General features: G+C 49.1%; 1 protein-coding gene across 1 annotated transcript; it reads right to left on the reverse strand.

The window, feature by feature from the left end:
- Positions 1 to 1,422: 1,422 nt before the first annotated feature.
- Positions 1,423 to 13,079, reverse strand: LOC126531753 (acetylcholinesterase-1-like). The gene is made up of 8 exons (XM_055070584.1): positions 12,877 to 13,079; positions 12,545 to 12,776; positions 10,432 to 10,700; positions 9,645 to 9,994; positions 4,415 to 4,650; positions 2,641 to 2,880; positions 1,727 to 2,270; positions 1,423 to 1,573 (listed from the first exon to the last, which is right to left on the reverse strand). Exons 2-8 carry the CDS (start codon positions 12,768 to 12,770, stop codon positions 1,423 to 1,425), a joined length of 2,016 nt encoding a protein of 671 aa, XP_054926559.1. The 5' UTR covers positions 12,771 to 12,776; positions 12,877 to 13,079.
- Positions 13,080 to 13,764: the final 685 nt, after the last annotated feature.

A 13,764-nucleotide genomic window follows, 5' to 3' on the forward strand; every position in this document is an offset into this window, starting at 1 on the left:
ACACCCCTAGTTGTGTGTATACCGCCAAGTACTCGATGTTCTTGAAAAGATAGCGCTGCCTGCTGTTCGATGCGTCGTGGTAAGCGAGTTCAGAGGATAGGACGAATCACTGGTCTGCTGTTTCGCTCATTGGTTTTATTTCTCGGCTATTAGTGCATTATGGGCACGTTGTAGTACATTTTCCGTCATGAAATTGTATTTGCTCAGGCTTGAACGCTAAAATAAATAAGTAAACTGCCACGGTTACAACATTTCATTGCATAAGTCCAAGCACACAAACACTTATACAAAAGGAATCTCAGCACCTCAAGTTGTGTTTATAAACCCACATGAAACATTACATCAGAAAGATAAATAAGAAATAGGTCGATTAAAAAGCGATTCTGAAGCTTACACTTTCCAATCCTTTACTTCGCAATCAAGTTCATAACCCGCCGTGGTTGCTCAGTGGCTATGGTGTTGGGCTGCTGAGCACGAGGTCGCGGGATCGAAACCCGGCCACGGCGGCCTCATTTCGCTGGAGGCGAAATGCGACAACACCCGTGTACTTAGATTTAGGTGCACGTTAAAGAACCCCAGGTGGTCGAAATTTCCGGAGTCCTCCACTACGGCGTGCCTCATAATCAGAAAGTGGTTTTGGCACGTAAAACCCCATAATTTAAATTTAATCAAGTTCATACACGCCACACACGATACCACGTCTATTAACAATGCTCCACACACATGCTACATACTATGTAATCCGTACCACAACAATCAATATGTGAGCTGGTCCGAAATATTGCTACGTTATTGAAACACTGTTCACATAGTTCAGTGCACAGTCTATGTTCTGCGATGTGAACGCACACACCTCATAATCGCTGCTGCTGGTCAAGAAGTCGACTCTGGTACCCTTTCTCTTCCGCGGCTATATCACTATAAACTAGAGCGCCCAAGACGTTGGTGCTGGCGTCGCACATGATTGATGTCCCACGCGATCCTCTGGCGTTGCATGTCGTTTTGACGTGCGTGGTCATTCTAGACGGACGCCTCCTGTCCGTGTGACCGGAACCAGGACGGTTAGACCAATCTAATATTGCATTATTACAACGTTAACGTGTGGCTAGCGCAACAAGCGAGTACACATAATACATTCAAAACGGTACTCCGAAATAAAGACAAAATAAGGAGAACGTGTCACTCGTCGGGCAGCGAAATGTAGTCAAACAGTTCAAACAGCACTGCGATATAGTTGACTGCCCAAGTAAGATATAATGAGCGCAACACGCAAAAAAGAAAACGACTTCGGAAGTGACAAAATAAGAAATAGCGCTCTTAGAAAAAACGGAAGCGTGCCTATAGTGAAGGCACTGCTCCCAACACCAAGCAGGCTAAACGTCGACTGGCCGCCATGTTAGCGCCGAGGTTTCGTGGCGTCTCCTAGTAGAGGATGTGCGGTCGTATCTGGCGGCACTGCTCGGCACGTGTTGACGCTGCCAGCGAGAAGCCGTCGAGCGCGATCTCGACCGTGTCGTTGCCCAGGCCGTGGAACTCGGGCCACTCGGCGCCTTCGCGCAACTGAGGCAGCGTCCTGCACGGTTCCCGGAACAAGTAGCACGCATTGCGTTTCACGGGCCAAAGTCCGGTTGTATGCGATGAGACACACGAGAAACGCCGAGTTCGCGTTACACGATATCATTATACATACGTACAGTCTGACTAAGCTGAGTGCTACTTCGTTTACATCGAGATGAAGCGCAGGGCCATGCCACGCAGCCATGCACACACAGCCACTTGTTCATCGTGGCGCCTGTTTGTTATCGTCTGTAGCGGTCTTCCCGACACGCCAAGGACTCCGGAATACTTCTGACCGCCTAATCTGCGCCGAATCTTTGTACGAGGGCGTTTCCACGTTGTATCCATAACCGAACGTGGCCGCCAGAGCCGAAAGTATCGAGCCCGTGGCCTCGTGTTCAGCGCAATTCTGCTGTAGATATGACTTATGTTCGAAAACATGAGCACCTCAGTGCTATGGACGCACCCCTCCTTTGCGAACGTGGCCACAAGCTTTATGAGCCGGCGGCTGAGGTCCTGCTCCTGCGGCGTTCCCAGTCCTCGGCGGAGCGGCACCCCGAACACGAAGTCCAGGTCCTCGTACTGCGCCGGAAACGAATCGTTCCAGTCGCTGAAGCTCGGCTTGTGAACGAACACGTAGCTGTACACGCGGTTATTGCCCGAAGACAGGTGCTCTGCCAGGTACTGTACCGGGCACGAGGACAGCACGTCGCCTGCACACGCCGAAGGGGCCGCGTGAAGGGCGGTCCAGAAAGTTTCGATGCTCTTCTGGGAAAACGCAGAGAACAATGTCTCCCGCGCGTGCACCTTACTCCGAAGGTCCATGATGGAAAGGTGAAATCCTGCACGTTCCCCTCGGTCCTCTTCCTTCACTGCGCGCTTGGCGCACATAAGCCGCTTCCAGCATGCTTTTCCCGGCCGCTATACTTATATAGCTAGAGAAAATGCGTGTCAATTAATGGCGCTATCGGTCGCCCGCTGTGGTTACCCAGGCAACGAACTTGGAGCTGATGCGCGTCATAAAACTTGCTACGCCGTTAACGCGAGTCGTTTCAGATGTTTTACTTTGCGGGACTCGCTTACCAAGCAGCTGCTTGAAGTGCGACAGCGCCCAGGTGCGGTTGCCCCGCTGGTCGGCGTTGGTGTAAAGCGCGATGAGCCGCGCCACGTCCACCACGCCGTACGCGGCCAGCAATTCGCCAAGATTGATGGGCTTCCGGAGGCTCATGTAGACCTCGGCCAGCACAACGCCCTCGCCGGAGACGGTGCCCAGCAGCACCTCCTTCGAGTGGATCGCGTCCGACAGCAACTGGCTCGGATACGCTGCAGCGGTGACCCCGCCCGCTGTTAGTACACGTATACGTGCAAAAGAGATGAGACCACTTGAAAACTTTTCTTCCTCACCTATAGTTTAGAGGCACTGTCTCAGCTCCTTTTTTTCCTCTTTTTTTTTTCTTGAAGCTTCCCACAAGGAATCTGGACCATTGGGCGAAATGGCCCTGTTGCAAGCTCTTGAGCGAAAAGACGACTGTCACGAGTGGAAAACACGACGAAAGCGCTTTTGCTGTGCCGATCCATCCTGCATATTTCGGATTTTTGCACTAATAATCCTGCTTTCGAATCCTCACAACAGGAGTTTTGCAGTAATCACGGTGAATTTTGGATGCCTGAAGACTTCGAGTGGCTCGACATCGCCTGCATTCTTGAGAGCGGTGGGCATAGAAAGGGTATTCTGTAGATAGTGCCGTTGAACGGATACGTGTGGTATCTTCTAGTAACCATATTTTGCGCCAAACAGCTGCTTTTGACAAACTTGAAGCTGATCCTCGGCTATTAAGATACGCATAAGTGATGTTTTGATCCTGCTTGTAAACTGAGGCTGAGATTTCACAGGTTTAATTTGGCGGGTGCTAATCACGCATGTTCTGGTGGAACGAGTGAATGAATTGCGGCAAAGTAATAGAAACGTAGTTTCATGTTGAGTGAACTTTGCATGGGATCCATAATCTAGCATGTACGTGTTTCATCTACGGCTATGCAACTGGGTGTATCCAGGACCGAGTGAACGGGTCGCTATGCGGTATAGCACTGTGTCTGCGTCGCCGCCTACGTTTCAAATTTTTCGATGGAATGTCTTTCGAGAACGGAGGGATTACACGTTAACGCAACATCGTCATTTTCTGGTATTGCAGCTCCGTATTTAAGGGGAAAGACAATAAATTATTTAAGGGATTGCTTCTCGGAAGAGCCCGCATGCAGTAGAATGTATACAGTGGGAGGCGTCAAGACTCTTCGACAGATAAATCATTCCGCAGCAGTCGCCAATTTATACAATACTTTGTCCCTCTCAAGTATCCATGCGCCAGCAGAGTCGAAGGCATCCATTAACGTCTTCCACGCTCCTACATGTCTCGCTGTGCTGTCCAAGGCTGGGGTTAATGAGCACACAACGGGTGTTCGATCGCAGTAGTGCCTTGAATATCACGTTCAACTTACCCCGCTAACTCGTTCAGATACTTTCAGTAAATACTCCAAGCAGTGATAACTTTCCATAAGCGTTCGAGAGTCTGTTACGTGCCCTAAGTTAAGCAACTGGTCGAGCGCCCATGGCATGATAACAGATGGAACCGGCATCCTCAGTCATAACGCCGCCTATGCCATTGTATGCCAAGGTGCTCCTCAAATAGCCAAGCGTTACTTTCGAGACCCGTTCTATAGTGTGACCAGAGCTGCCGCGGTACAGCATACCAGTGCTCCAAATCTTGGCAGGGCCAGGATTCACACTTCTCATGCTATTTCGGCTCGGACAGTGGCTTCAAAGCCTTTGGCAAGGATTCTCGGTAGCTGCGCCGCTTACCAGGCAGGAACTCGGTGTCGAAGCTGGGCCCGAACACGAAGTCGATGTCTTTGTGCGCTTTGCGCTGCACGAACATCTCGGGCTCAACCTTTCGCAGGCACTCGAGCGCCAGCTGTGGCTTCTCTTCCTTGGTGTTGCACTTGAGATTCACTTGGAGCGAGCGCACGTTGCTGATGCTCGCGTCGCCCGTGTTGTTCTTGAAGAGGCGCAGTGCAGAGCCGCTCTGCAGGATCAACCTGAATAAACAAATAATGATTATGTTCTGAATAAGCAAACTGAAACTGAAACTGAAACCTGCGCTCGCCACGTATAGGCACAGGAATGGAGCTGAGGACATCGCAAGAGACGCAAAATAAAGCTTTGTTCTTTCTCGTTTCTTTCAGCGATAGAAAACGGAACAAAAAAGAGAACGAAATTTCTAATGCTTCAGCCATACGTTTGCTACCCTGTCGTCTTTTTAACCTCTTACGACATGAATTTGCTTTTTCTAGTGAAAGAAAATGTGACAAGTGTTTATTTTCGCCAGAAATGCTGGACCAAGCCTCAGTTTTCAAAAGAAACGCAGTGTCGCGATTTTCTGAGCGAAAATAATTTCGTATCATGTCATACACCATGTAGTTACGGGAATATTTTACAAGCATGCAGAAAGGCATTTGAATTGCAGAAAACCTGGGAAAATACCGCAACCATTGAAAAAAACTTGAAACTCAGCCGTAATATATGGTATTTTTCTCGAACCTCGGTATATTACAAGTTTATTTAAACTTTGATGACATCATTCTTGATTGACTAAATTAGCTTCAATATACTTAAGCCGGATACCGCATGTGCGCTTCCTTATATATAATTTTTTTTTCCTTTGTGCGGACTAGGAGCTTGACGCAAGCCGCAAGAATACCTTCTTTCTCCGAGAGTTCTTTGTTGCTCTTCTTGCCTTTAGCTCTTGTAACACGGCTGGCGCCACGCTATGTCGATTATAGAAAAACTTGAAATGTTCATCTTATCACATATAAATCGCAATAATGGTGCCAACCAACAGATGATCTTTAAAAGTGCTACATTTTCTCAGCAAATCTGCTTTCTCACCACAAAACAATTTCTGCTCTCGTCCGCAAAGCAACCCATAGCTGCGTGCTGTATGATACACACGATACGGCCAGCACTACTTGTCTCGGAGAACCATCGGAATATCTTCCTGGTTTAAAGCATAACAGTGGACTCAAACAATAAACTGAACCCCCGCTTTTGTTACTGCGGCGCTGCTTTCTAGGGCAGGGATTGCGAAAATAACCAGTTTGTTTACGATGTTTTCGTGCATTGTGTGACGCGCTGCCGGCATGCATATTTTGAGAGAAAAATAACTCTCAAATTATTTCCAGAGTTACAGTCGCTTTTAATTTCAATTTCTCTGGTAGAGATGACACAGATTCCGGGTAAATAATATATGTGCTGATTTCCATTGTGTTGATTCTACCTAATCAGAGGACGTTGTTATGTGTGTATCACATATGACACGCAATACGGTAAGTATTGTAATGCGCTAATTACGTGCTTTAATAATGACCGATCATTGCTTTATCATTCTCTTTTGAAACTTTCAGTTCATATTTGCAGCTCTTTTGTCACTGTGGGGTTCACAAAGTCCGCCGTGTGCTTCACGATTAAACTTAAATGTGAAAGGGCCTCACCCATTTACTAGCCTACAAAGAAAGAAAAAAAACACCACGAGTACAGGACGCAAAGTGAACGAAATACACAACGAGGCGCATTGTGAGGCTATGAAGCGGCGGTAGCAAAATCGCCTCTGGTCGCTACCGTTGCGAACCTCGTACGCAAAGAGGCTGTGCATAGCTTTCATGCTTGGGTAATCAGGCTAAGACTCGCAAGATACCCGAGTGTAGCCATAATGAGTATCGTAGAAACTTTGCTGGGTGAATTTACAAATAATTATCCAGAAACATACCTTCTTCACGGGAAATGAAGCTTATGGCGGTAATAACACACATTCACAAAATAGCACTTCACCTATAAAAGATCACCACGAAACCAGCAGTGCGTTTGGTTTTTACCGCCCCACACGTATTGCAGATTCACTGCATAAAAGTATACAGTGACGAGCACAATAATGTAAAATGCGAGAAGGAGCACGCAAATAGCGTTCTCCCGTTGTGATGCAGACGCCGATATCCTATGGGACCAATGGGTAGCTAGATGCGTAAGTGAGCGTCAGCGTGATCAATTCCATTCGTTCATGGCAGTGCACGCTGATCACTTGTAGCCATAGAGTTTCTCACTACATTACCTAGAGGGAAATCTGGCGCTGCTGCGCTGTGGTATGCATGGGAATGCCGGTATATTGTGGATTCGGATTGGCATCGTTCTCGTAGAGACAGGACACCTTGAAGACGCGCTTGGCAAGTGCCGTTCCGTCTGTCACAATGATTCATTTTCTACTAGAACAGCACGTAAAAAGCTGTTTTAGCTTTATTATTGCGCGAAAACATGTTTTGTTTAACTATGAGAACTTGTTATTGTGTGTACGACTACATGTTACGTAAAAAGTGTCAGCGGGCCGCTAAAGTTGGAGGACAGACGACAAGGTTCGCGCTCGCTTTGAAACAGTTGGTCGTCTGTTCTTGCTTTTCTTCTCTTGGTCATGCATCGTGGGTGAGTAAAGATATAATATGCGTGAATGGAAACATTTTATGAATATTTTACTTTGAGAACGCGTTATTTGCGTAGCCATATCCACATTTTAGACGAAGCCTCTTACAACACCAGCCAACACGAGCCTCGCAGACACATATACCGTCATTCCCATGACGGCACGGTGCCCCCTTAAGAAACTCCCATAGACGGTGGCGCCAGATTACCCTCTAGGTGTTATAGTGAGAAACTCTATGCTTGTAGCTAACATCTGTGAAGATTGCTACTACGTACTTGAGTTTGAGTTGCCGTTTCATTAAAAAAAGAACCTGGAGGTATGGGAAGCACACACACACACACACACACACACACACACACACACACACACACACATATATATATATATATATATATATATATATATATATATATATATATATATATATATGCGGCCAGTTGTGTTTTCATACAGTTTCATTTCCATTAATTTACCCTTTCTTTAATTTACTTAGTATGTTCAAGTAATTTTCTCTATGTTGTCCTTGGTGTCTTTGGTTGTTGGCTTCTTGTGATATGATTAATAAAAATCGGGCCCCTCGGTTCTCTTTCTTCTCATATATACATATATATATATATATATATATATATATATATATATATATATAGCTTTAGAAACGAAGATGCACACTTACGAACATTACATCTTTAATGGTTTTAACGCTTCGGCCGTGGCACGGCCTTCGTCGGTTTATTCTGACGAAGGCCGGGCCACGGCCGAAACGTTAAAACCATTAAAGATGCAATTTTAGTAAGTGTGCACCTTCGTTTCTAAAACTACCTATGCACCGGACCTACAGAACTTCTCATTGAATTATATATATATATATATATACATATATTCAAAAGGGGATATGCCTGAATAAGAAAGCGCGCCACCGCTGAAGCTGCAGCACAAAAGAGTTTCACCTTGCAGTCGTCGACGGCGACATGACTGTAAACGCGTACGCTTCGCTGCTTCCTTTCCTACATCGGGTGGGCGCTCTGGTGTGAGGGGTAAAAGAAGCGGGCAAGCGGGCACAGTGGTCAGCTCGCTTTGTCTCCCGTCTTCATGCTGCCTTTCCCATCTGCCAAACAGCCTACGTAAACAAAATCCTGCTTTCGTGAGCCATCCACCGGAAAAATGCGCGAGGCGGTTTCAGGTAATCCTGTCAGTTTCTGGAAGATAGCTATTTATTTGTCCTTAAAGGGCCCCTCAACAGGTCTGGTCATTATAAGCTGACAAGCGCAGAGCATACAATGCGCGCTAACGATCGCGTTTGCAAAGAATTACATCACTCCGCGCCGCGGGAAGGTCTGAAATTTCAATCCGAATGCCTTTTCCTTTTCCCTCCCGGCGACAGCTCTCCAAGCTGGACGGTGACGTACTCGTGTCCCTGTGCCTACGTACTCGTGCCCACAGTGTGACGTCGCTCGTGGGGACACATGACACATTATTCAAGGCAACATTTCTTATTTGTGTGATCTGTTGCTTGAACTGACGAATTGAAGTTTAGGAAAATAATAAAACACACAAACGCAATGCCTCCGTGTTTTTTGTTTTGCATCGCACCGAAGCAAGAGAGATGTACTTCCGCTTCGTCTGCTTGTTCCTACGGGCGTGCAGTCACGTGTGCAGGCACCGAAACTATGCCATTTTCTACCGTGATCCGGCGCCGTGATCATGCTCTGCGATCCGCTTATTCTGCCTCAATATTCTTGTAGCACTGAACTACAACGCGTCATATGCCCTTGCGCACACTGGGGTAAATCGTGCCCTGCGCGAAACGAGTCAATCACAACAGTTCGCGCGCAACGCCGTCAACGGAAGTTCGCACGCCGCAAAGTAAAGCAAGGAGAAAAAAATCAAGGCGGGGCCCGTGACGTATGCGCCACGCGATCCTCGAGGTCCGGTGTGGGAGAACGCAAGGAAGGTATTTCGCTTGCGGTGGCTAGACGAGGCAAGTGAAGAGCGTGGCTCGCTATGCAGTGGAGCTCGCCTCCTGAAATCATGTGTTCGCGGCACTGAAATATTTCTATCTCGGTTATTAATGAGCCGATATGAAAAAATTTTGGGCCAGAACGCTCCCTAGAAGACACGTAAGAACTTCCAGCGTATAACCAACATTTGCTATAGGGCCTGGTGAGGGGCCCCTTAAAAGTAATTTTCGCCACGCGTCTGCAGAAGAAATCTTGTGACGCGGTGTCCAAAACGACGTCCGACGAGTCTGAAATATGGCTGCTAAAAACTGCTGGGGCCTGATGGAACTTTTTGGAAACTTGCTGGTCGAGGTTGTTGGTACCATGGGCCAGACGCTGGATCACACGTGGAATCTTGTGCTATGTAGCTTACACGTTAAAGTATGGCCAAACTAGCGGGAGAATGCATGTAGCGTGCCTCCTGCACGCCAGAACTAATGGCATTTTTTCCCTGTCGCCAAGAGAATGGATCTTTCTATCGCTCTCAGTGATTCGGCCTTCGGGCGAAACTTTTCCCCCTACATAGTATCGATCGATTTGCGGCCATTGCGCCTGATGTGCGTTGTACCTGGGCACCCCCTTGACCCAGTGGGGTTCGGGCGAGAGCAGCTGGTAGCCGACGGACACGGCGCCGGCCTCGTAGCCGTGTAGCACCAGACGCTCCGGGTCGCCGCCAAAGAATCGCACGTTATCGCGCGTCCACTCGAGGGCCAGGCGCTGGTCGTATAGCGCCAGGTTGCCCGGAGAAGACTCGCTGTTCGCATTCGCCCTGAGGAAGCCCAGTGGGCCGAGCCTGAAGTTGGGAACCACGACCACGAGATTACCCAGCGCAGAGAGCAGCTCGCCGCGCAACAACTCCTGGCTGTTGCCGCCATAGTAGAACTGGAAGCCGTGTAGGAACACCAGCACTGGGAGGCCCTGCAGAGACGCAGACGTGACACAATCGGGCCGAGCTTCCGTGCTTATAGCGGCGTTTGTTGATTGATCAAGACAGTTGCTGTTGGAAAAACAGCGTTATAGAGATGAAAAAGATCGGATCACATAAACACGCCAATGATGCCAACTGTTTGAATCGTAGGTTTGTCGCGCGTGCTCAACGCTGTTGCGTGAAGTTGGCTCGAGCCAACGGCAGAACGGGAAGACTAAGATCTGCTCAAGGGTGTTTCGTCTTCCTCGTTTCCACAAACCTCATTCTAGCCAGTCAGCCCTTGCAGTAATTTAATGTCCCAATTACAAAGCAACGCAGCGGCTAAGAGAGACGCCGTAGTTTATGGCTTCGGATTAGTTTTGAGCACGCGGTATTCGTTAGCGCGCACACAAAGCACAGTATAATGCGGTAACATGTCGAGGGTGACCTTTGCGTTGATGCTGGGCGTCCACAGGTTGAGCCGCAGGCAGTCCTCTGAGCCGCTGTTGGCCGCGTCGTACACGGAGAAGTTGCCGATGCGCAGGGGCGGCTGCAGGCAGGGGGCGCTGCCCCCCGTGTTCTGCTGCGCCCACTGGCCGGGGCGCACGGGCCGCCGGAACCGGAGCTCGCCGCCCGTCGCGTTGCCGAACGGGATGCCGAGAAAGCTGTCGCACTCGAGCCCACCTTCGACACGCTCGTGTGAGCCGCGGTACGTGCCTGCATGCGGACATTCAACGACCGCGGGAGGGTGACTCACTGACGACGAACTGAATAAATGATTTCCGGTTTCTTAACAGTCGCTGTAATACAGCGCATGATGATGCTGAACTTGCCTGACATTCCACACTTACTTGATTCAAGTATACTTTATCTCAGACAGAAGTTCGCTAACCATTGAAATGCTGGTCGAAATGCATCGCTTCATCATTTCGTGTCCCGGCACTATTGGTTAGAGACCGCGTGCCTGACGCGTCTGTTTTACACTCTTCGGAAAAGCTGTCTGCGACCTTTTTGCTCACCGGACTTCAATTGTCGATAACAAGGACAACAGAAATATTGGCCTAGTCCTCCATCCCATAGCTCCAAAAATAATAATAATAATAATAAAAGAACACTTCACAATGACTCTATTGTGAAATTGGGACGTGATTGTTGACGTGTTGACGTCCATCTCGACGCGGCCTAGGACAATCGCGTGAGGCGAAACTGAACTCAAACTGAACGTAAATTGAACGCGCGTTTCGAACAACGATCTCCGATCACGCCCCTGCTCACGAAACGGCTGTACTAACAGAACTTCGCAATTACTGTCACGATCCACCCGGGTTCGTGAACAAGGGAGGGCTGGAGGCACCCTCCGTTACACGCACGCTCCGCAGCGTGGTGGTGCTGAACGATCACTGACCGCCGACCGGCTGTGCTCGTCGGTGTTTATTGCAGTGCGGTGACCAATGTTCCCTGCCGAGCTTGGCAGGCCACCGAGCCTGGCGGCGAACGAACATTATGCCCGAGGGGGCGTCACATGCTTGCTCACGGCAAGCGCCTGAGCGCTTGCCACATCCTTCTAGCCGCCAGTACATAAGTCCTTCCTCGGCTGAGCATATGCGTGCGCCGCTAAAGGCTCACTCACATTAGGCCGACCCGACACCGATTTCGGTCTGCCGAATGTCGGCGACAGCGTTCTTTCCCTCGTGTCGGCGCCTCTGTCACACTGTACCGACGTCGACAATCTGCCTGAGGTCGCCGGAGAGGTCGGCGTCGGTACAGTGTGACAGAGGCACCGACATGAAAGTAAAGAACGCGGTCGCCGACAGTCAGCAGACCAAAATTGGTGTATGGTCGGCCCAGTGTGAGTGAGCCTTAACGACGATGCATTCCAGCGCTTTGAGCTGTCGTTTTGCGCTGTCGTGTCCTGTTCTGCGATAAAGACCTAAGTTGTGAATTGCCAACTCTCCTGAACCGGCCTTTTGCTATCGGTTTTATTCCAGACGACCCGCTGGGTATAGACGGGAACAGTGAGCTGTGTCATTCCTGCCAATGGAGCGTCACTTAATGTTCGTTGTCGTCAAAAGGCGAGAGCAGTTAGGAAATCGTGCGACTCTGGGGTGACGCAACTTGTCACCCAGTTCAGAAAGAATTCTTCAAATGTGAAGTTTGCTTATCGAATACATGACAAATTTTCTTAGCCTGAGCTAGTCCTCTTAAATGAGGACGCCTTGATTGTGTAACTGGCTATAAATATCTATAAAACACCGGGGTTTCGCAGAGATGCGACAGCCCTTTGGGAATGCTGGACTCGCTTTCGGAGGTCGCGGAAAGGCTGAGCCCCGGTATAAAAGGAAACATCTAATTGCACTGTTACATTTCGTCGCGCAGAGCTAGCTGGCCTCCGGGGTCAATATTAGTATTGATGTACCGTTCCCTTTCTTCTCTTGACCTCGGTAAGTCATCGGGCCATCTTGTATGATTAAAGAAGTACCCATCCAACCGTCTTTACCCCGAGGTATACACAGAAAGATGCCCATTCGCGACACGCGCTGTGACTGTGGCAGACAGAGTACCCCATGCGGCGTCCACTTGTACAGTTATCTGCGTCTTGGCCAGCACGGCGAACAGCACCAGCGCCACCATGGGCAGCGCGATGACGAGCACCACGGCGCACAGCAGGGGCTTGCCGCGGCGCTGGCCTGTGTCGGCGCTTGTCGGGTTGACCACGTGGCGTTCGAGCACCTTGCCCAGCATAGTCTCTTCCTCTTCTCCCCGGTGTAGTCCGCCAACCGGAGCCATTGACGCCTGAACGCGGGCAATGACATCGTCCATCGCTCGTGCCCTGATAACTCGTCGCAAGAATATCAGGTACCTCGGGCGTACCACCATTACCGGTGATCCTTACCCTGGAGAGCCGCCGAGACTGGTTAATTCTGGTCGGATTGTTCGGTGAAATTTGCGTCTCCGAGGGTGCCGAGACCGGGGACACTGGAGGAAACGGGCTACTCTGTAACCCAGTGCAGAAGAGTTAAGTGGTAGAGCCGGAAGTGGAAGCGAGTCAGCACGGAAATACTCGTAAAAATAAACGGCTTTTTTGGGTAAGCTAACAAACGCTGTAAAACAACTTTGCAACCGTCCCCAAACAATAATCGTCACCTGTTCCTGCTTGCGCTTTTTTTGTTGAAAACTCTGCGCTCGCTATTTTCCTCTCACGAATGCTATGTCATGCTATAATGCGCATGCTGTTTGTGACCTTGATGTGCCGGGCGAACAGCGGTAAAAAAAAAAATGGAAATGCGCGCAAGGCAGATGACAATTCTTGTTTGGGGACAAGATAAGCGTCAAAGCGTTGCAAACTTGTGTACTCCTGTTTTGGAAAAATGCGCCGAAAATAGGACACGAATTAGACCTCGAATCATGCGCTTTTTGTTTCTCAAAACAAGTACATCTCGTTCAAGCAAGGCCTTATTAGTACATATACTAGACTTCATTCGGTTCACGTATGACTCTTTTCGTTGCGACAATATTTATGACTCCTTGGACTGTCGCGTTATGCCCTATTGTTTCTTGCACATCTGGATCGAAGATGCACGAGCAAGTGTTACGTACGAAGACCGCCTTGCGCGAGTTGAAATAGGGCGAGTTCTCGCTGAAGCTCCCTGGGGACGGCGGTGACGGCTGATGCGACGTCATCGCCCCGTTCACCTGTCGCCACAGCAGAGAACGAGGAAAGAATGAAAAGGCGTTGCGGCACTTCGTGAGAGTGCACTATAGAAATAGGCGACTATAGCTT

The sequence above is a fragment of the Dermacentor andersoni genome, chromosome 5 (assembly GCF_023375885.2).
Source record: "Dermacentor andersoni chromosome 5, qqDerAnde1_hic_scaffold, whole genome shotgun sequence".
NCBI classification, from domain to species: Eukaryota; Metazoa; Arthropoda; class Arachnida; order Ixodida; family Ixodidae; genus Dermacentor; species Dermacentor andersoni.

Bases quoted from the DNA above. Each gene is read 5' to 3' on its own strand.
- LOC126531753 (XM_055070584.1), bottom strand. From the start codon at position 12,770: ATGGCTCCGGTTGGCGGACTACACCGGGGAGAAGAGGAAGAGACTATG. The intron at 10,701-12,544 runs GTACTCTGTCTG...GTCCGCATGCAG, and splicing joins ACAAGTGGACGCCGCATGGG to GCACGTACCGCGGCTCACAC. The intron at 4,651-9,644 runs GTACAACGCACA...TTGTTTATTCAG, and splicing joins TGGGTCAAGGGGGTGCCCAG to GTTGATCCTGCAGAGCGGCT.